Below are 17,241 nucleotides of genomic sequence, written 5' to 3' on the forward strand. Positions count from 1 at the left end.
TGATTAAAGGGGACTCCTTAAAATATCCCTCCATTTCTACTAATCCCTGGATTCTACTTCTCTTTCAGAAGATGCTGCTCAAGAAGAATTGTGGAGCGAAGACTAGAGTAATTAAAATTCGTGTAAGTTGCTCTTTACTGGTGCAGAAAATCTTTCCACATATACCTAATGTGGTGATTCTCAGTAAACATCTGTGTCCAGAAGTTGATTTCTGGAGATTTCTTGTGGCTTGATCAGCTTCATAACAAAAGTTGCTAGTGTGGAGTATAGAATTTAGTTGCAATTTAATTTAGGTGCTGACAAGGCTAATAATACATTGTTTTTTCCGTTTTGGAGACCGTGGTTTCAAAGCTTCCTTGGTGTCAAAGTCTACATCCCATGCTATGAGCTCATACAGTATAACAGTCTGGTAGGGAGTCATTTGGATCCTTCTTGACCAAGTGGTGTTGGGTGGGGGTGAGAGGTGCCTTAGCGCTCGAGAGGTGTGGTAGATAGCTGGGGAAAGGGACTGTACCTGCATGATGTGCTGGTGTTTGCAGAACCAGATGGGATGTGGGGCTGGGTGATGACAGATAACAGCTACATTGCTTGGATGACCTTTTAGCTGGGATGAAGCTGCAGTGTCTCAAGCTTCTCCACTCTTGACAGCCTGCATCCCTATCAGATATGCTTAAGTCTTGTCCTTGTAGATTTTTTTTACCTACACCTCTGAGAGTTTTGTCTTTAGCAGCACATTCCCGGACTCCTCAGCCAGCCCCTGCTTCCTTTGTGGGTACCTTGTCTTTCTTATGGCCATGTAGGAGATGTATCCTGGGCTGAATCAAAGAGAAATGTGACAAGTAGTTTGAGGGAGGTGATTCTCCCTCTCTGCTCTGCTCTGGTGAGACCCTACCTGTCTGCTGCATCCAGCTCTGGACTCCCTGAATGAAGAAAGACATGGAACTGTTGGAGCAAGTCCAGAGGAGGGCTGTGAAGTTGTTAAGAGGACTGCAGCACCTTCCCCATGAATACAGCCTGAGAAAGCAGGGGCTGCTCTGCCTGGAGAAGATAAGGCTCCTAGGAGACCTCTATCACCTTCCAGTACCTAAAGGGGGCTGTGAGGGAGCTGGAGAGGGACTTTTCACAGGGGTGTGTTGTGATAGGACAAGGAAGAATGGCTTTAAGCTGAAGGATGGTAGATGTACATTAGATTTTGTGAAGAAATTCTTCACAGTAAAGGTGATGGATGCACTGGAACAGGTTGCACAGAGAAGTTGTGGCTGCCCCATCCCTGGAAGAAGAATTGTGGTCAAGTTGGAAGGGGTTCTGAGCAACCTGGTCTGGCAGAAGGTGTCCTTGCCGTGGCAGGGGTGTTGGAACTAGATGATCTTGAAGGTCCCTTCCAACCCAAAACATTCTAAGATTCTGTTTGTTTGTGACCTTGCATGTTGTCACCAAAGCAGGTGTACCTCAGTCCACATGATCTTCCATGTTTGTGATACACAGGCAAAAACAGATTGGGGGAAAAAACCAAATATCCTGAAGCTGCTGTTTTCACTGCAGTGTTTTTATAGCCTTGCAAGAGACATGAATGACAGACCAGGATCCTTTCAATGTTTTACCTTGCCCAGCAGGCAGTAGGAATTTGTGTACCCAGAAGTGCTGCAGTTGATAAGCATGCTGTTGGATGTCCTTGCCCATCACTGCTCTGGAAATGAATTTGGTACCTGAGAGGAGGAGGAGCAGGTAGAACTGACTAGAGCCTTGTGCACAGCTGGGGGTGGTATTTTTCTGACTGATCAAACACATTCTGTCAGGGCTCTTCTGTCCTGTCTTCCAGCACCCCCACAGTGAGCTGGTACTTCTGATTGCACATTTAATCTTGATCTTTTACGTCCTCTCATGTGCTTCTGCCTGAATTGTTTTCAATATAGTTGTGTCCTTCTGTGCCCCACGAGCTCTCCCCAGGCTGTGCCTATCCTTCAGACCTGCCAGCTGTCTAATCCTGCTGCAATGTTTTAGCTCATCTTGTTTATTGCCTTCCTTTATGCCTGCCCCATGCTCTTTCACTGGGTTTTTGCTGGGTGTTTGTCCCAGCTATTTCCAGTGCTGTTTGGTGGTAGTTCTCTGGTCCCTTGGGTTTCAGTGATGCCTCGGTGAGGTGGCTTCCTGACACCTTAAGCTCATTATTGTGGCTTACTATTGTGCTCCTGGAGAATCTGAAAGGAGAATTATCCCTTTGCTCCTTGAGCCCATGTCAGCTTGCAGTAAAATAAACAGCAGAAACTGAGAGCACGCTTTTCTGACAGATGGCACAAAATTCACTGTTCCCTGGCCAGCCTTGCCAAGCTGGGACAGTGGCTCTCCACCTGAGGCACTTGTGGCTTCCATGATAATAGCATGTGATACTTCACAGCCTCTTGCTGTGGTGGCAGAGCTGTTAAGTAAAGGTGCATTTTTGCCTCCATTTTTCAAGTGATTGTGAATGCCCACTTTTGTGTACTCAGCTGAGAAAGGAAGCAGCAGAATTCTTTGCTGAAGTGTCTCAGCTCTGGAAACAGCTGAGAGAGGTCAATATTTCTGAAAGACAGTGCCATGCTCTCATCATATAAAGGGAAACCTCAATCCAGCCAGCAGGACATGCTTGGCATGGTGCTCTTTCTCAGTGTTACCCAGCAGCAGAACAAGAGGTAACAGGCACAAGTCAATATGTAAGATATTCAGGTTGCCCAGAGAAATCATGGAATCTCTGTCCATGGAAGGAGCCATGGTGTGCCAGGATGCAGTTCTGGGCAACAGGCTCCTGCTGACCCTGCTCAGAGGAGGGGGTTTGATCTCAGCCATCTCTAGAGCTGCATGCCAGCCTCAACCCCTCTGTGATTTCTGAGTCTTGTGCAGCATTCAGCAGTGGAGTCAGAGCACACTAGGGACCCGAGTTCTATTGGAAGCCCCTACTGAATGTGGCATTTTGCAAAGAGTGATAGCAGGAGGCAAGGTGAGAAGCTTGGCTCTCTCTTGCTGAGGGTCTGGTGGCACAGGCTCACGTTGGAACCTGTCTGTTACGGTGAGGGTAGAAGAAATGAAGACAAATCTCATAGTGATGAGTTGATGAGCTGTTACAGGAGGAACCAGGCAGCTGTCTGTGTGTCTGAACAGGAAATATCACCATGTGAACCACTTTGCTTGTGGCACTGTGGCACTGATGCACAAATGTTCCTGTTTCAGCTCAGGTAGAGTCTCTTTCTGAACTGAGATGGTCACAGATATCAGACAGTGTACAGCTGGATGAACAGGCAGTGAGTGAACTGATCTGAGGAGCAGGCAGGATATCTAATGGTTTATGCCAGGGATTTGAAGCAAGGATCCTTGCTTTCTTCCTTCAGTTTTCCTGCTGCTGAATAACTTGTAGGAGAAAGGATCATGCTTATTCAATTTTGTGTGAGGACAATAATGACAGTGACTTTCTAATATCATCAGTGAAGCATTTTCATCCTGTTCTTGCTGAAGTCAGTGTCTTATGTGGTTGTGAGATGATGCTTGCTTTTAAAAAAGCCCTCCTTCTAGCTGATACTTCGGTTGCCTTGACATCTTGGGGCTCTGCTGGCATGTCAGGGTGCAAGATGTTGTTTTCTCATGCATCATTACGGCTATTCCTTCCTCTTTCTTTTGCTGGAAGAGTCTCCCATGGAAGGTGGGATGGAGGGGGCAGTGTCTTTGCCCTCTGGCATGGAAACACAGCTACAGCCTTTGAAAATGTTTGTGATCCTTGGTAGTCTTTCTTAAGCAGGTGACCTGCTGCTGTTCAGCAGGTTTTGCTGCTGTTTTAACACTGAGGTGTCACCTTGCTGTTGTTTCCTGTACTTAAGTTTCCCAAGGGCCAGCTCAGGTGGTGATCAGCTACAGCCTTTCCACTGACTCAGTGGTTCTTAAGTGGGACAATGGGGTAGTGATGTGACTACTGTAAGAACCTAACAGATTATTGAAGAGAGATTGATAACCTTTTCTAATGTGCAACAGCTCAGTTTGAAATGTTTTAGGAATAGCAGCTGTGAGAGGTGGCAGCCTACAGTGAAGAGCAAATAATACTAAAAAGAAAAAAATCTTCCTTCTGTTCCCACCCAGTAAAGGATAATGGAACAGCAGAATCATCCCCTGTGGGCAAGAGAGCATAGATAAATTAGAGGTGACAGCATGTACGTGAACTATGGATTTGTACATAACAGGTAAATATAGCAAAGCACATGGCACAGCTAGGTCAGGGCAGGTGTTGGCACATGAGCTGGGCAGTGTGAGTGTGCAGACCTGGTCCCTGGTGCCCCAAAGTGTCATGTCTGTAACTGGAAATGGGAGAGGGGCACACACATGTTGTGGGGTATTTTAGTGTCCAGAGTGCGTTTGCATGGTGAGGTGTTTTGCAGTGGAGATGCTTGCTCAGCACTGGAAGGTGGATGACTGTGTGACCATGTCCTTGTGGGGTGTAACTCTGCCCTAGACCAGGCTTGGCCACCTCTGAATGCAGAGACCTGTCTTCAAGTGTATCTGGAATATCACCAGTCTTCAATTTTCCAGCCCATCTTGGGATGGGGGTTAAAAGTCTGTCATTTATTCTTGGTTTGTTCTTCCTTGACAGACTTCTACATGCAGTCTCTGAATGGGATTAGTGAAGCTGAGCTTGTCTTAACAGCAGTAGGTGGGTAGAAGACACCCAGGGGCTTATCAGTTGTGTGTCAAAGATCTTGTTGGGGCTGGCAGAAAGGAAGGAAGCATTTCAAGGCCAATCTGATAACCTGGCTGATCAGAGAGATGTTTTCTGCTATGTAAGAATAAGAATTTTAAATCGGTACATAAGCCTCTTGTGCTCTTGCATTGATCTTATCAATGTTGAGAACGCCCTCTGCTTGGACAGGGGCCAGATCCCTCAAATGACTTTCCCTGTATCTTATCTCTAACTCTGCATCCTAAAAAGCCACTGCAGAAACATGCTGGCTTTTCTTCTAAAACAAGGCACCTTTTCAGCTTGGAGCTGAGCAGGAGATATGCTGGCCAGAGCCTTATGGGCAGATGCCTGAGCTATTCACAAGTGCAAGGCATACCAGGTGACAGAGCAGTATTAGTGCAAACCTCTGGTTCTGGCTGTGCAGCACAAAGTAAAGATTTCTAAAAAAATCAGAAGGTTCTGTGTATGTATCATACATATATATATATATATATATATATATATATATATATATATAAACACAAATGTGGCTCCTTCCATCACAGGCTCCCAAGGAGCTGAGCAAGCATTTAGCATTGGATGCATATAAATATGCAGATAAATACCATGATTGCAATTTCAGAGTGAGTTACACTGCAAAAACAGCAGAAAGTGTAACCCACCTGAAGAGAGATAGGGTGAGGAGAACTTTAGGCCATGTTCCTAGAGCTGTATCCTTATTCATACCATATGATGAGTATTAACACCTAGGGCATGTCAGGCAGCATAAATCCCAATCTGCAGCTTACTAACAGTTTGTCAAACCTTTCTGGTTGTTTGTAGTATGTGACTGAGTGTCTAAACCTGACCCTGATTTTAAAATGAACAAGAGAGCCTTGCCTCCCTGGCCAGTCACAGCCTTGGATTACTTTAGGGTCAGAAGCCTCTCATGGAGATTTTGGTGTTCCAGTTTCCCCTGTGGTGTCTTGGCTTTAGTTGATGGGCATGCCTCTGCTGAGCAAAATGGAGAAGGCCCTCTGCTAAGTGGGAGCATGGATATCCCTTTGGGTATCCTACACTTGTCCCAACCCAGCCACTGAACTGCCTGCTGAAGATGGTAATTGGTCCTGGAGAACACCAGCCCTTGTCCTGAATAATTCCTGACAAAAGACTTTGTTCAGAGTTTCCTCAGTGTGGGGAAAGGTCCTGTGTAGCCAAGAGGGGAATGCCTCTGTCTGTTAAAAACTGCTCCAAATATCTGTCTTTTACTGGATTTCATGGCAAAGGCTAACCAGCCTTTAGCCTGCCCATAGCAGGTAGAAGTGAGGCTGTCATGTCTTTCTTCTGTTTCTGTAAGGATAAGAACTTTTGTTGTTACTGCTTTTCATAAATTCCTGCTGTGTATGCCCTCACACCTGTTGAATTATCTAAGTGCCCACAGAATAGACTCAGTGGAATAACCAAGAGCTCTGTAATCCACACAGCACCATGAAAGTAGCAAGTGGCTGGTGACTGAGGAGGCTGACTTCCTATTTTCAGCACTGTTCCTGCTTTGTGGTCTGATGTGGGTTGTGGGTCTGGTTTAAGAATATGGGGAGGTGGGGAGTGGTAGAAACAAGAGCCTTGTGTGTCAGTGGTGGCTGTGGCTAGTGGCACTGTGGTTCAAGGGAATGGAGAGTGGCAAGGCATGTTTCACAGAGAGAGGGTCAGATTTAATGACTTCTGGGTCTTACCTGGGTGATAGAGCAGAGAGAGGTAGAGATGTAGGGGATGGCACAGGGTCACAGAGAGTCACTGTTTCCTGTCAGAACTTCAAGTCCGAGGTGGCTGATTAGGCACATCTGCTCACTGTATCCAGTCCCACTGCAGTTATTCCTGTTCCTTTTTGGTTCACGTGCCTGTGGGAACCTGGCACCCCTTGCCTCTCCCAGTCCCTAGAGCTGTGATCCTCTTTTCCCACACACCTCTCCCATAATACACCCACTTCCTCTGCTTGGCTTCCACAGCTGGGGTGGTTTATCCAGAGGCAAGTGCACTATGTCAGCATGTGTTCGCAGCCTGCTCATGCCAGGCTAATTAATCCTCACTTTGCAGGTTTAATTTGTGTACCCTTCAAGTTGAAAGCAGCGTGCTGCTCTGTGCCAGCCTGCCTGCCCAGGGGGAATCTGCCTGCCCAGGGGGAATCTGCCTGCCCAGAGGGAATCTGCCTGCCCAGAGGGAATCTGCTTGCCCTGGGCTCATGCAAACTGGAAGCTGCACACACCCAAGCAGGCACCACGTGCAGGCTCTGTGGAAGCGTGGTACCTGGGGTTCCTGGCCCCGAGGCAGCTGGGGTGATGTCTCTGACAGGAGGGTGTTCTGCTACACAGCAAGGGCTGGAATGGGAGGGTGGAGAGGAAGGAGAAGGTGAGGTAGTGTCACTTGTGTACAGACCAAAAGGACTCTACTCAGATGCACTTGGGAGATTTAGGGCCAGATTGTGCCTTGTGTTCTTTTGTAGATACTCTTGTGATTGCCTCTTCTCCTGCTCAGGCACATGCAGACCCTGTAGTATTTGCAGGAACTGCTGCAGCTATACAGGAAGCACAGGCAACTTCTTACCAGAAAGAAAAAAAGGTGGGTGCAAGACATGGCTTTCTAGTAGGGAAATATGGGCTCATTCACTTGTTCCTAAGAGATTTGTTTTGCCTTCAGAGCATGATCTTTACTGGGTCCCTGGAGTGGTGGGTTCCCCAACTTGGCCAGGGAGCAGCAACAGACTGCCCCTCTGAATGACCCATCTGTCCCTTTTATTTGCACAGCCTCTTTCCTTCAGCTTGTCAGGCAGGCAAAATCAAAGCTTGCAGTCAGCTTTGTCAAAAACATATCTAAAGATGTGTGAGAGAGGAGAAGAAAGGCTTATCATGCTGATGCCAGCAAGGACCCAGAGCTGAAAACTGGTTATTTCTGCTCCTGGGCAAGTGACCAACAAGCATCTGCTAGGCCCTTTGAAGTACCTTCCAAAAAGGTTCAGTGTTGTCTGTCTGGTGGCACCTCTGTAAGTCTGTTAGTTGCCACTTGACAACTCTGCACACACATTTTCAAATGTTGGATTTTTTAAAATTTTTTTTTTAACTTTTCTAAGAGGAACAGTGATGTGTTTGTAAACTGTGGAACTGCTCTTTGCAGTGTGGTGCTATGGAAAGAAATAGGTGTTAGGCAGCCTTATGTTGGTGATGGCAGACAGTTCTTTCAGTCTTTTAGGGGAGGATGATGAAAATCATAAGAAAACAGTGCCCACTGCAAAGTTTTGGGTTCCTTGTCAAAACAACATTTGGAGATGACCTTTTTTTTTCTTGGAAGAGACAGGAAAAGAGTAGTCATAAAAGGAAGCTCTGGCATGGTCTATTTTTTAACTATTCCTGAACCTGGGAGTGGAGGACAAACTTTCAGGAGGAAAGGAGTTTGCCTGTGAAAATTTCCTCCTTGAGCTGCTCCAGGTCTGTGACTGGAATAAATTGTTAGAGGCCCTATCGGAGTTAATGAATAAGCAGTTAAATGTGAATTGTTGTTCCACTGGAGGAGCTGGTCCTGTTTGCCAGCAACTCTTTCTTGAAAACTGCCTGAAGCAAGACTGTAATTGAAAAGAAATCGCCTCTCATCAGAAGGTTGAAACACCTAGAAGTTAATTAATTCATCCTGGCTGAAGTGTACTGTTGTGGCTTAACCCCATGATGAAGTTGCTAACTTGCTACCCCCATGCGTTGGGGGAGAGAATTGGGAGGGTAAAAGTGAGATGGCTTGTGGGGTGAGATAAAGATGATTTAATAGAGAAAGCAAAAACTGGGCATGCAAGCAAAGCAAAACAAGGAATTAATTCACTGCTTCCTGTGGGCAGGTAGGTGTTCAGCCATCTCTAGGAAATCATCATGGTTACTTGGGAAGGCAAACCACCAGCTTATGCCATCATATGGTATGGAAAAGTCCTTTGTCTAGTTGGGGTCAGATGTCCTGGCTGTTTCCTTCCCAGCTTCTCATGCCCTTCCAAACCTTCTCACTGTCAGGGCATGAGAAGCTGAGAAGTCCTTAACTTAGTATAAACACTGCTTAACAGACTGGCATTTTTAGTTACTGCTATCACCATTATTCTCATCCTAAATCTAAGCCACAGGATACACTAGCTACTAGGCAGAAAAATTAGTGTTATCCCAGCAGAAACCAGGACATGTATGTATTAAGCACTGAAGAAACTGAGGCAGAGATGTTGGGAAGGTGTCTTGGGCAGAACCATATTTGGAATTACAGGTGTAACTAGGAACAGGCATGTGGGTCCCCTTCCCTTGCTCGTGGCTTCACACATCAAAGTTGAAGAGTGAAGAAGTTTATTTTCTAACACTTAGCAGGGGTGAGAGGAAGGAGGAAAAGTGGAGTTAAATCAGTGTACCTGTAAGTGTTTCTCTGTGGAGTCTGACAGCCTTTACTCTTTCTGTACTCTGCCTGAATATCTGTCCTTGCCAAAGCTATTTTGGGGATTTATTCCTTTCCACACAGGGTGGTGGAAATCAGATGTGCCTTTACAACTTGCAATTACATGGTGCCTTTCATCCCAAAGGACTTTCAGACTGCAAAGGGATCATTCACCCACCACTGGAAGGCAGCATCCTTTAAATGGAGCTCAGCAGCACCTCCCAACCCTTGGGCCCAAGGGTAGGAAAGAAGGGACTCCTGTGCTGGATTGGCCTTGAGTAGGGATGGGTTGGCAGAGTACACAATATGATCTGGTTTTGAATCTTACCTGGATATTAGAGCCCTTAAGAAAGAGGACCAAAGAGTCCTCTTAGTTTTCCATCTCCCGTAGCGCACCACTCACTTCCAAGATGTTGTTGTGTTGAGCATTTCCATGTGAGGATTATCATTCCCACAGCTGAAAAATTACTTGGACCTGTGCTCACTTTGGCTTTGTCCAGAGAGGAGAACTGCGATTCTATGGAACCATGAGACCAAAATCATGTTACTGTCTGCATTTGGGATATTTTCCCAGACTTTGTGGAAGTAAGGGATCTGTTTCTAGAAGGAATATGGCTCCATATTAATAAATTTAGCTTTACATATTTTTCTTCTTCCTGTATACTCTTTCCTTGCTGAAATGTACAATTATGTTACAGATGTGTTTATGGGCCAGTTTTGTATTTGTCTGTTTTCTGAGGGCTGTTAATATGATTGAAGTTGGCATTTCTTCTGTGATGTTTAATCTTAGTGGCTTTCTTTGAGGCACCTCCTTCCACTCACTATATTTAGATGTGCTTCTTTGTTAATACACTTCAGATATGTTTCAGACCTGGTTGTTTATTTGCCCTTCTGTATTTAAAGGTGATAATGGTATGGGTTAGAACAGTACATATTGGCAGGAGTGTACATGTAGGCTCATGTACATGGGTGAAGAGGCATCCTTGACCAAGGTGGTTTGTGCATAGTTGCTTGAAATGTGTGTAAGATGAGTTTACCTCCCTTAGGAGCTCATCTAACCCAAATCAGGTGTGCAGTGGGACAGTATGGGCATCTTCAGGTGTTGAAACTACCTTGTGTTCTGAGCAGCTGTACGAGCCAGTGATGAGCTGTGGTGCCTTAGACCATCCCCTGGATGCTGTGAAGTTCTGGCTCTGCATGGCTTGAATTACTTTACAAGCAGGAAAGGTTTGTATGAGTGGAAGAGCCCTCCTTGTGATTTCTGAGTCAGGAGTCTGTGTGTGCACAGAGGGATGTGCACAAGTGACCAGGGAAGCGCCTGTGTGCTCAGGAGAACCTGAGGCAGGTGAGCACATGTGTTTGACAGAGTCTGTGTCTGAGCCTGTGTGCTCTCCTGTGGCAGCATGTGAGTCTGACTCGGGCCATTCTCCAGCTGTGTAAATACAGTGCTTAGCAAATGGAGGGCTCTGGTTAATGATTTCCATTAGCACAGGGCCCATATTAGGCTCCGTTCTGTGAGCAGTACCCAGCTGTCCGAATGCCATTAGAGTGAACACATGAGCCTTTAATGTCAAGTGTGTCTTGTTTGTGCTCTGAGCAGCCTCTGCAGGAGCTGGCCTGGGGTTGCTCACCAGGGGCTGTCAGGCAGGTTTATGGCAAGCTCCCTGGGGACCTGCAGCAACAGCTCTTAACACTCTTCTCTAGTCAAAGCAAAGCCCAAGGCATGGTGTGCCCAAGGAGAAGGGCAGGCTGGTGAGGATGCTTACCCAGACTACAGAGAGACAGCTGGCCCAAGCAACAGGGTGGCAGGAACGTGTTCCCCCTCTCTGGCAGCTGGCTCTATCCATTTTTGTTCTGGAAATACATCTACAGAGCTTTGCCTTGTGCTACCCATCAGGACCAGACCACCACATGCTGTGATCCCAAATGGTGTCTTGGACTAAGCCAGATCAGGCCTGGTCATCCTTAGAGCTGGATGTGAACTCCAATATAAAAATGCTTCTCTGCAAGAGGAGAGTTGAGGGATTTGGAGATTTCTTACCTCCAGCAATGTAGGTACCAGACGTGCTGCCCAATCAGTCAGGGAGCAGGTGCACGAGGATCCTGTGTTGGTCAGGGTGTAAAGGAGTGCAGATTGGTCAGTGTTGCTATGGATCAGGGCAGTCAGGTTACTGCCTCTCCTGTTGCTGCCTGCAGTTGGGCACATGTCTGTTCTCACTCTGCCCTTGTCTGTGGTTGTTGAAAGCCAGTGGTCATCTCGTGGCTGCTTGAGAGGTGCCACGATGAAGAGGCAGGATTGGGTGCATTTTGAGCCTCACTTGCAGCTGCATGACTGCCCGTCAATCTCGGCATCCTTCTGCATCTTCTCACATCTCTGACTTTCAGCCTCACCTGTTCTGGGGCCATCATCCTGGCAGTGCCCTGGGAAGGCTCTCTGCCCCACACACTGGCCCCAGAAGAAGACCCAGAGAGAAACCATAGCACAGCTTTCCACCCAAAGCCTGGTGAGTTTTGTAGATGACTTTTGTCTTTTGTTTGGACCTGTCTTTCCCCAGCCTCTTCATCTGCTGTCTGCCAAAAATGAGCGGATTCAGCTGCCTTCCCTAATCCTGTCTGGCATTTCAAAATGGAGGGGACTGCCAGGTTCTTTGTTCCCATTCCCTCTTGGCTCTGGTAGGGGACCTTCTCTGCTCTAGAGAAGGACAAATGTGCTGATTTATTCTACCCCTTAACTTTGAATAGGGGTTGCTATGTTACCTTCCAGCTCTGAGGCCTGCCAGAGCATACACCACATATAACCCCACAGCAGGTGGCTATTGAGTAAAGGCCCTTAAATCTGCCTCTCTTGTTTTCTTATTCTGCTGGCCAAGGTGTCAGGGGGATGTAGCAGGGCAGGATTTTCTGGCTGAAACTGTAGGCACAGCTGATGCCAAGCACCATGTTGGCATTTTCCATTCTCTAGTGCCTGTCTTAATTTGCAGAAGAGATACCAACTGGGCAGGAACATGCTGCCCACACTGGCTTTTAGAGGTCTTTCCTGACATGAAGGTTGCTGCCCAGTGGGGCTGAGCTGTGACCAAGAGCCTTGGAGACAAGAAGCTTCCAGATCCTGCTGCAGTTATTGCAGCACTCAGGGCCTGGCTTGGACACTTCCTTAGCTCACTCTGATTTGCTGTATGTGTTTGGGTGAGACAAACCATCTGAGCAGCTTTTAGGGGATATTTGTGTGTTGCTGTCTTGTGATGACAAGTTAAAACCCAGGCAGAGGAGAGGTAGAGGCATTGAAACATCACCTTGCCATGCTGTTAGGTGTGTGATAGACCTGAATCTGAAGTGCTGAAATGAGCCTCTGTCTTCTGTGAGACAGTAGAGTTGGTAATGATTCCTACAAAGCCTAATTCTTTGAGGAATAGTCCCACAGTGCAGGCTAAGAAAAGGAGACCATAATTCTAGTAAGGAAAGGCCTAGAAAAGGAACAGGGAGTCACATAACACCAGAGCCCAGTCTGAATCACACAGAATGTTAAAGGTCGGAAGTGACTGTAAAGATCATCTGGTTCTAATCCCACCTGCCATGTGTAGGGATGTCTCCCATCACCCAGCCTCACCTTGGACACTGCCAGGGTTGGGGCATTCACAACCTCCCTGGGCAACCTGTTCCAGTGTTTCACCACCCTCACAGGAAAGAATGTCATCCTAATATCTAGATAAATTTCACCTCTTCAAATTTGTACCCATAACTCCTTATCTTGTCACTACAGTTCTTGAGGAAGAGTCTCCCTCTGGCTTCCCTGAAGTCTGTTTCCAGACGCTGGAAGGTTCCTGTGAGGTCTCCATGCTGCCTTTTTCCCTCCAGGCTGAACAGCTCCAACTTTCTCAGCCTATCTTCACTGGGGACTGGGGAGGTGCTCCAGTCCTCTTAACAACTTCATGTATTCCTCTGGACTTGGTCCAACAATTTCATGCCATTCTGTTGGGGACTCCACAGCTGGATGCAGTAGTCCAGGTGGGTCTCACCAAGAGCAGAGTAGAGAGGGACAATCACTTCCTTTGAAGCTGTTCTGCTTTTGATGCAGCCCATGATTCCAGTGGCTTTCTGAGCTGTGAGTGCACACTGCTGGCTCATGATGAGTTTTTCACCAACTGCCACCCCCAAGTCCTTTCCTGCATGGCTGCTCTCAATCACTTCTCTACCCACTCTGTAGGTTTTTGGGGTTTTTTCTATCCTGTTTCTCATTGGAATTTTCCTAACCTCTGTGAAAGTAGTGATAAAGCCCTTCCCAAGAGTGATGGAAATGAGATGAGAGTAGGGAATGTTTGCATGAGTTTCTGAGCTGCTGAACTTCCACATACTCCTTGGGAATGAACTCTACAGAATCATGATTAAACACTCTCCTGGACCCTTGAGCAAGTGAGACCTCCTCTCCTGGCCAGAAAGGATCAGTGAAATAGCTGTCCAACTAGTGCTTCTGCTTGCATAAGGAAAGAAACAAACTGAAGTTTCTGAAAAGTAAAAACAAAGCTCTTCACATTTAATAGACTGGAATTGCTTCTTTGGCACTATGATTCCTCTGAGATCCACATATCCCAGTACAGCCTAGTGGAAAACAGCATTTCTGTCCTGTCACACAGTTCAGGGAGTACATGGCTATTTCTGCCCTCCTTACTCTGGACCTGCTCTGGCCATGCTCTGAACACTGGGAGCAAAAGGGGAGTGAATTAGTGGCCATGGTAAAACCAGTCTGTCAGGCCTTGGGGATGGGATATTTTCCTTCAGGCATTTCTCAGCCATTCTACGCCAAACTGTAGAGTATGGAACCAAACCCCTGGAGAGTTTTCAGCATGCCTGGGACTTTAGGAAAGAGTGGTTTGTAAATCCTTATTGGACAGCTGTTGAAAAATGGGGCTGAAGAATGCATTTCCAGAGAACTTGGTTTGTCTCTGTGTGCTATAAGTGTATGAGATCTTACTTCAGGACCAAGTGAATTTAGCTTGGTAGCAAGGTAGCGATGCTTTTCTGACTCTGGTACTCTGAATGCATCATGGATATCCTGTTTCACTTAGTGGCTACAGGTGCCTTAGGCCCTAGTCATGTGGATCCTAGGGACCTCAGTCCTGGAGGAAGGGAGGTGTGCCTGCTTTTTTTCTGGAAGGGTAAGAGCAAGGAAGTGAGCGAAGTGCTCTCACTGCTTATGTTGGTGCCATTTGCCATGACCACCCATTCAAGGAGGTGTAATTGTATCAGAGAGGAGGATGACAAAGAGTCAGGGCAGGAACTTCGCTGTTTGCAGCTGATGTGAGCACTGACTTCATGCCTCTTTTTATTCCTCTGCAGAGCATCAACGGAGGCCGCCCGCCGCCCCACTTTATGTATGATCCCTCCACTTTTGCCTTCCGTTCCCTCAGCACCTTGAAGCCGCTGAGCCCGATAGCTCCAGTGGAAGAACCGTCATGTGCCTACTGAAGGAGTTTCTCCAAAAAACCTCAGGAACTATCAACCGGTGTCCTGCCTGGCAGGGAGAAGGGGAGGTGATGATACCCAGGGGGAGGGGTGGGAGAAGAAGGGGCAATGCCACATCTTTGCAATGCAGCTGCTCTGGCAGGAAGAAGCGAATTGCTTGGCAGCAGTGCCTGTTCTCACACCACTGACGGATCCGAGCAGTGGCAAAGGGGGTGAGTTTTGTCTTTCAGGGCAAAGCAAACCAGTCAGGTCCACAAACCACAAGAACTTGCCACTAAGGCAGTGTCAAACATGAGCATGGTGGCAACTGAAGATATCCAGGAGGTGTTCAGGGGTTAGTATAACCTGCATGGCAGCAGGGATGAGTGATCAAGCTGTGAAACCAAATCCAGTTTCCCAAGGATACCTGGGTCTACAATGCTTTGCTATAGACCTGACACTTCTCCCACTCAGAAGTGAGCTCAGGATTGGAGAAAGAGGCTATAAAGAGCTACTTGCAAAACGAGAAGATCCCTCTGAGATTGTTACAATTGCATTCACATCAAGCTCTCTTAAGTGGAAAACCCTAGGACAGGGAGGTGTGTGAAGGAGCAACTGGCACATTTAGCTGTGCATTCTAGATATCTGCTGGCAGTTTATTTATACTGTCCAAAAAGAGATTGCAATGGGAGAGTGAGACATCGATATGTAGATCTGGGCTTAGAATAAAATTCTAGAATTGTAAGGTCTGTGTTAAGCCATCCAGGAAAATGCAACGCCCACCTTCAGTCCTCTCAGCATCATCAAAGAAAGGAACTTGGTGGCGACTGTGTGCTCATGGATCTCTCCTCTGCTGAGGCAGTGTATGTTCTGAGGTATCTGTAACACTTTTCCATAGTATTGTCCCACTATATGATGGTGAATGTAACTGGCACCACCAAACTCAAACCAATTTAATGTCTCCAGCAAGCTTTCCACTCCCCTTGTTTAAGTTAGCTGTTAAATTCAGGTACACTCTTCTGGTATCAGTGGGACAATATTCCCAGATGAAGCAAGGAGTGGGGATAAAGTCGATTTTGTGGCTTTTGGTGTAAGAAACAGGAGGGGAGTTTGAGTGAAGGTGGGGGATATTTCTCCACAGACAGTTCTGGGGCTGTTGGGACCAAGGCCTTGCTACCATTGGTGTTTGGCTGGGATCTGTCCTAGAGGCATGTGTGTGTTTTGTGCCAAAGGCAGGAATTAATAGAACAAGCTCTTGCCTCTCCTGTTGAGGCAGAGGAACGAGGCCTTTCCTCTTGCTGCACCTGGTGGAGAGAGTAACCTCTTGGTGTAGGTGTTGCCCACCATGAGCCTGTATCTGAGTGTCAGGGCAAGCAAGTAGTTAGTCCAGATCAGGAGGAGCAACTGTGAGTAATACAAAATATTTTTTGTCATTTTAAATCTGCCTCAGTGTAGAGTCTTTGATGCTGCTCTTTGGTTGAGACCAGTGGTCAGTCCAGCTGCCAGCAGGAGGCTACCCAGTCAGCCAGTCTGGACCCTTCACTGAGACCCCTGGGGAAAGTCCAAAGGCTGCAGGCTTGGGGACCTGAATCTCCCCCTCCCCTCTTCTCCCTAACTCCTGTCATTCAGGCAGGCAGAGCAGCTGGGCAAGGTGGTGAGGGGATGTCTGTCCTGATGCTGTCCCAGCTCTGCCTGCTGTTTGGCTCCAGACTATGACAGCTGGACCACCCCCTGCACCAGCATCACCTCCAAGAGGTCACTTGTGTCTACTGGTGAGGGACCTCTGGCAGACCATCATGGTTCCCTGCAAGTCTCTGTTTCCAAGAGAGTGCAGTTCCTCTGCTGATTCCTCCTGCCCCTGTAGAAATTCTGCTTGTCCTGTTTTGTTGGCACACCTCAGCTTTTTAACTGCTGCCAGATCAAGCTGCCCAGTGCAGGACAGGAAGCATTGCTCGTTTGGACCAAATCCATCCCTGTGCTCAGGATTTGGGACAGCCATAGCCCAGTACCCATCTAAGAGGTGTATTCCTTGTGCAGATGGCTGGGCTGGCAGCCCCTACTTGGCCTTGCAGCCTCAGGCTTTTCTCAGCAAGGGCTGCCAAGGTGTTGGGGCCCAGAGGTGTGTTCCTGCCAGCTAGCAGGTGGGGCAGGCTGCCTTGCCCCGTGTGGGAGCAGGGAACAGGGATGTCCTACAGATATTGTTGCCTTTTACTACTTTTGTAACTTTTCTGTCTTTTCTTTTTCAATCAGAACAAAAAAAATTTAAAAAAAAAAATCCACAATGAAATAAAGTGTAACAGCTTCTATATTCACACCTCTGGTGGGTCTTGCTCGTTTGCCATCTTTTGGGTGTTCGTGGGCACAAGGGTATGGAGGGGGTGGAGTAGAGTGAGCTGTGACACAGTGCAGCCAGTCCCAAGCTCTTCACAATGCAAGGAGGCCACACCTGCAAGTGGATGGCTGTGAAAATGAAGAGCTTTTCCAAAACGAATGCCAGCTGCTTTGTATGTGCAGCTGCTCCATTTGAGGTATGGTGTATTGTCCCTCACTGGTGCTTCCCTCACCAAGATGGTGCTTTGGCTTTTGAGTGACTTGCCTATTGCTTGGGCAAGTCAAATGTAGCATGACTGGAGGTTTCCAGCCTCCCCCAAAACAGAAGGGTGGGTAACTACCCAAATGGT

At 47.3% G+C, this 17,241-nt stretch overlaps 1 protein-coding gene across 5 annotated transcripts in view; it reads left to right on the top strand.

Annotated features, from left to right (window-relative positions):
- The window catches only part of LOC100218075 (uncharacterized), a 59,369-nt gene extending 42,495 nt beyond the window's left edge, over nucleotides 1-16,874 (top strand). For 3 of the 5 annotated variants that reach the window (XM_030269201.4, XM_030269199.4, XM_030269200.4), the window contains 2 exons: nucleotides 69-122; nucleotides 14,456-16,874. In XM_030269201.4, the coding sequence (XP_030125061.1) occupies nucleotides 69-122; nucleotides 14,456-14,584 (183 nt within the window). In that variant the 3' untranslated portion in view covers nucleotides 14,585-16,874. The remainder of the gene's footprint in view (nucleotides 1-68; nucleotides 123-14,455) is intronic. The other 2 variants (XM_030269202.4, XM_030269203.4) reach the window with 2 other exon arrangements.
- The last annotated feature ends 367 nt before the right edge of the window (nucleotides 16,875-17,241 follow it).

Source organism: Taeniopygia guttata, chromosome 3 (genome assembly GCF_048771995.1).
Source record: "Taeniopygia guttata chromosome 3, bTaeGut7.mat, whole genome shotgun sequence".
Classification (NCBI taxonomy): Eukaryota; Metazoa; Chordata; class Aves; order Passeriformes; family Estrildidae; genus Taeniopygia; species Taeniopygia guttata.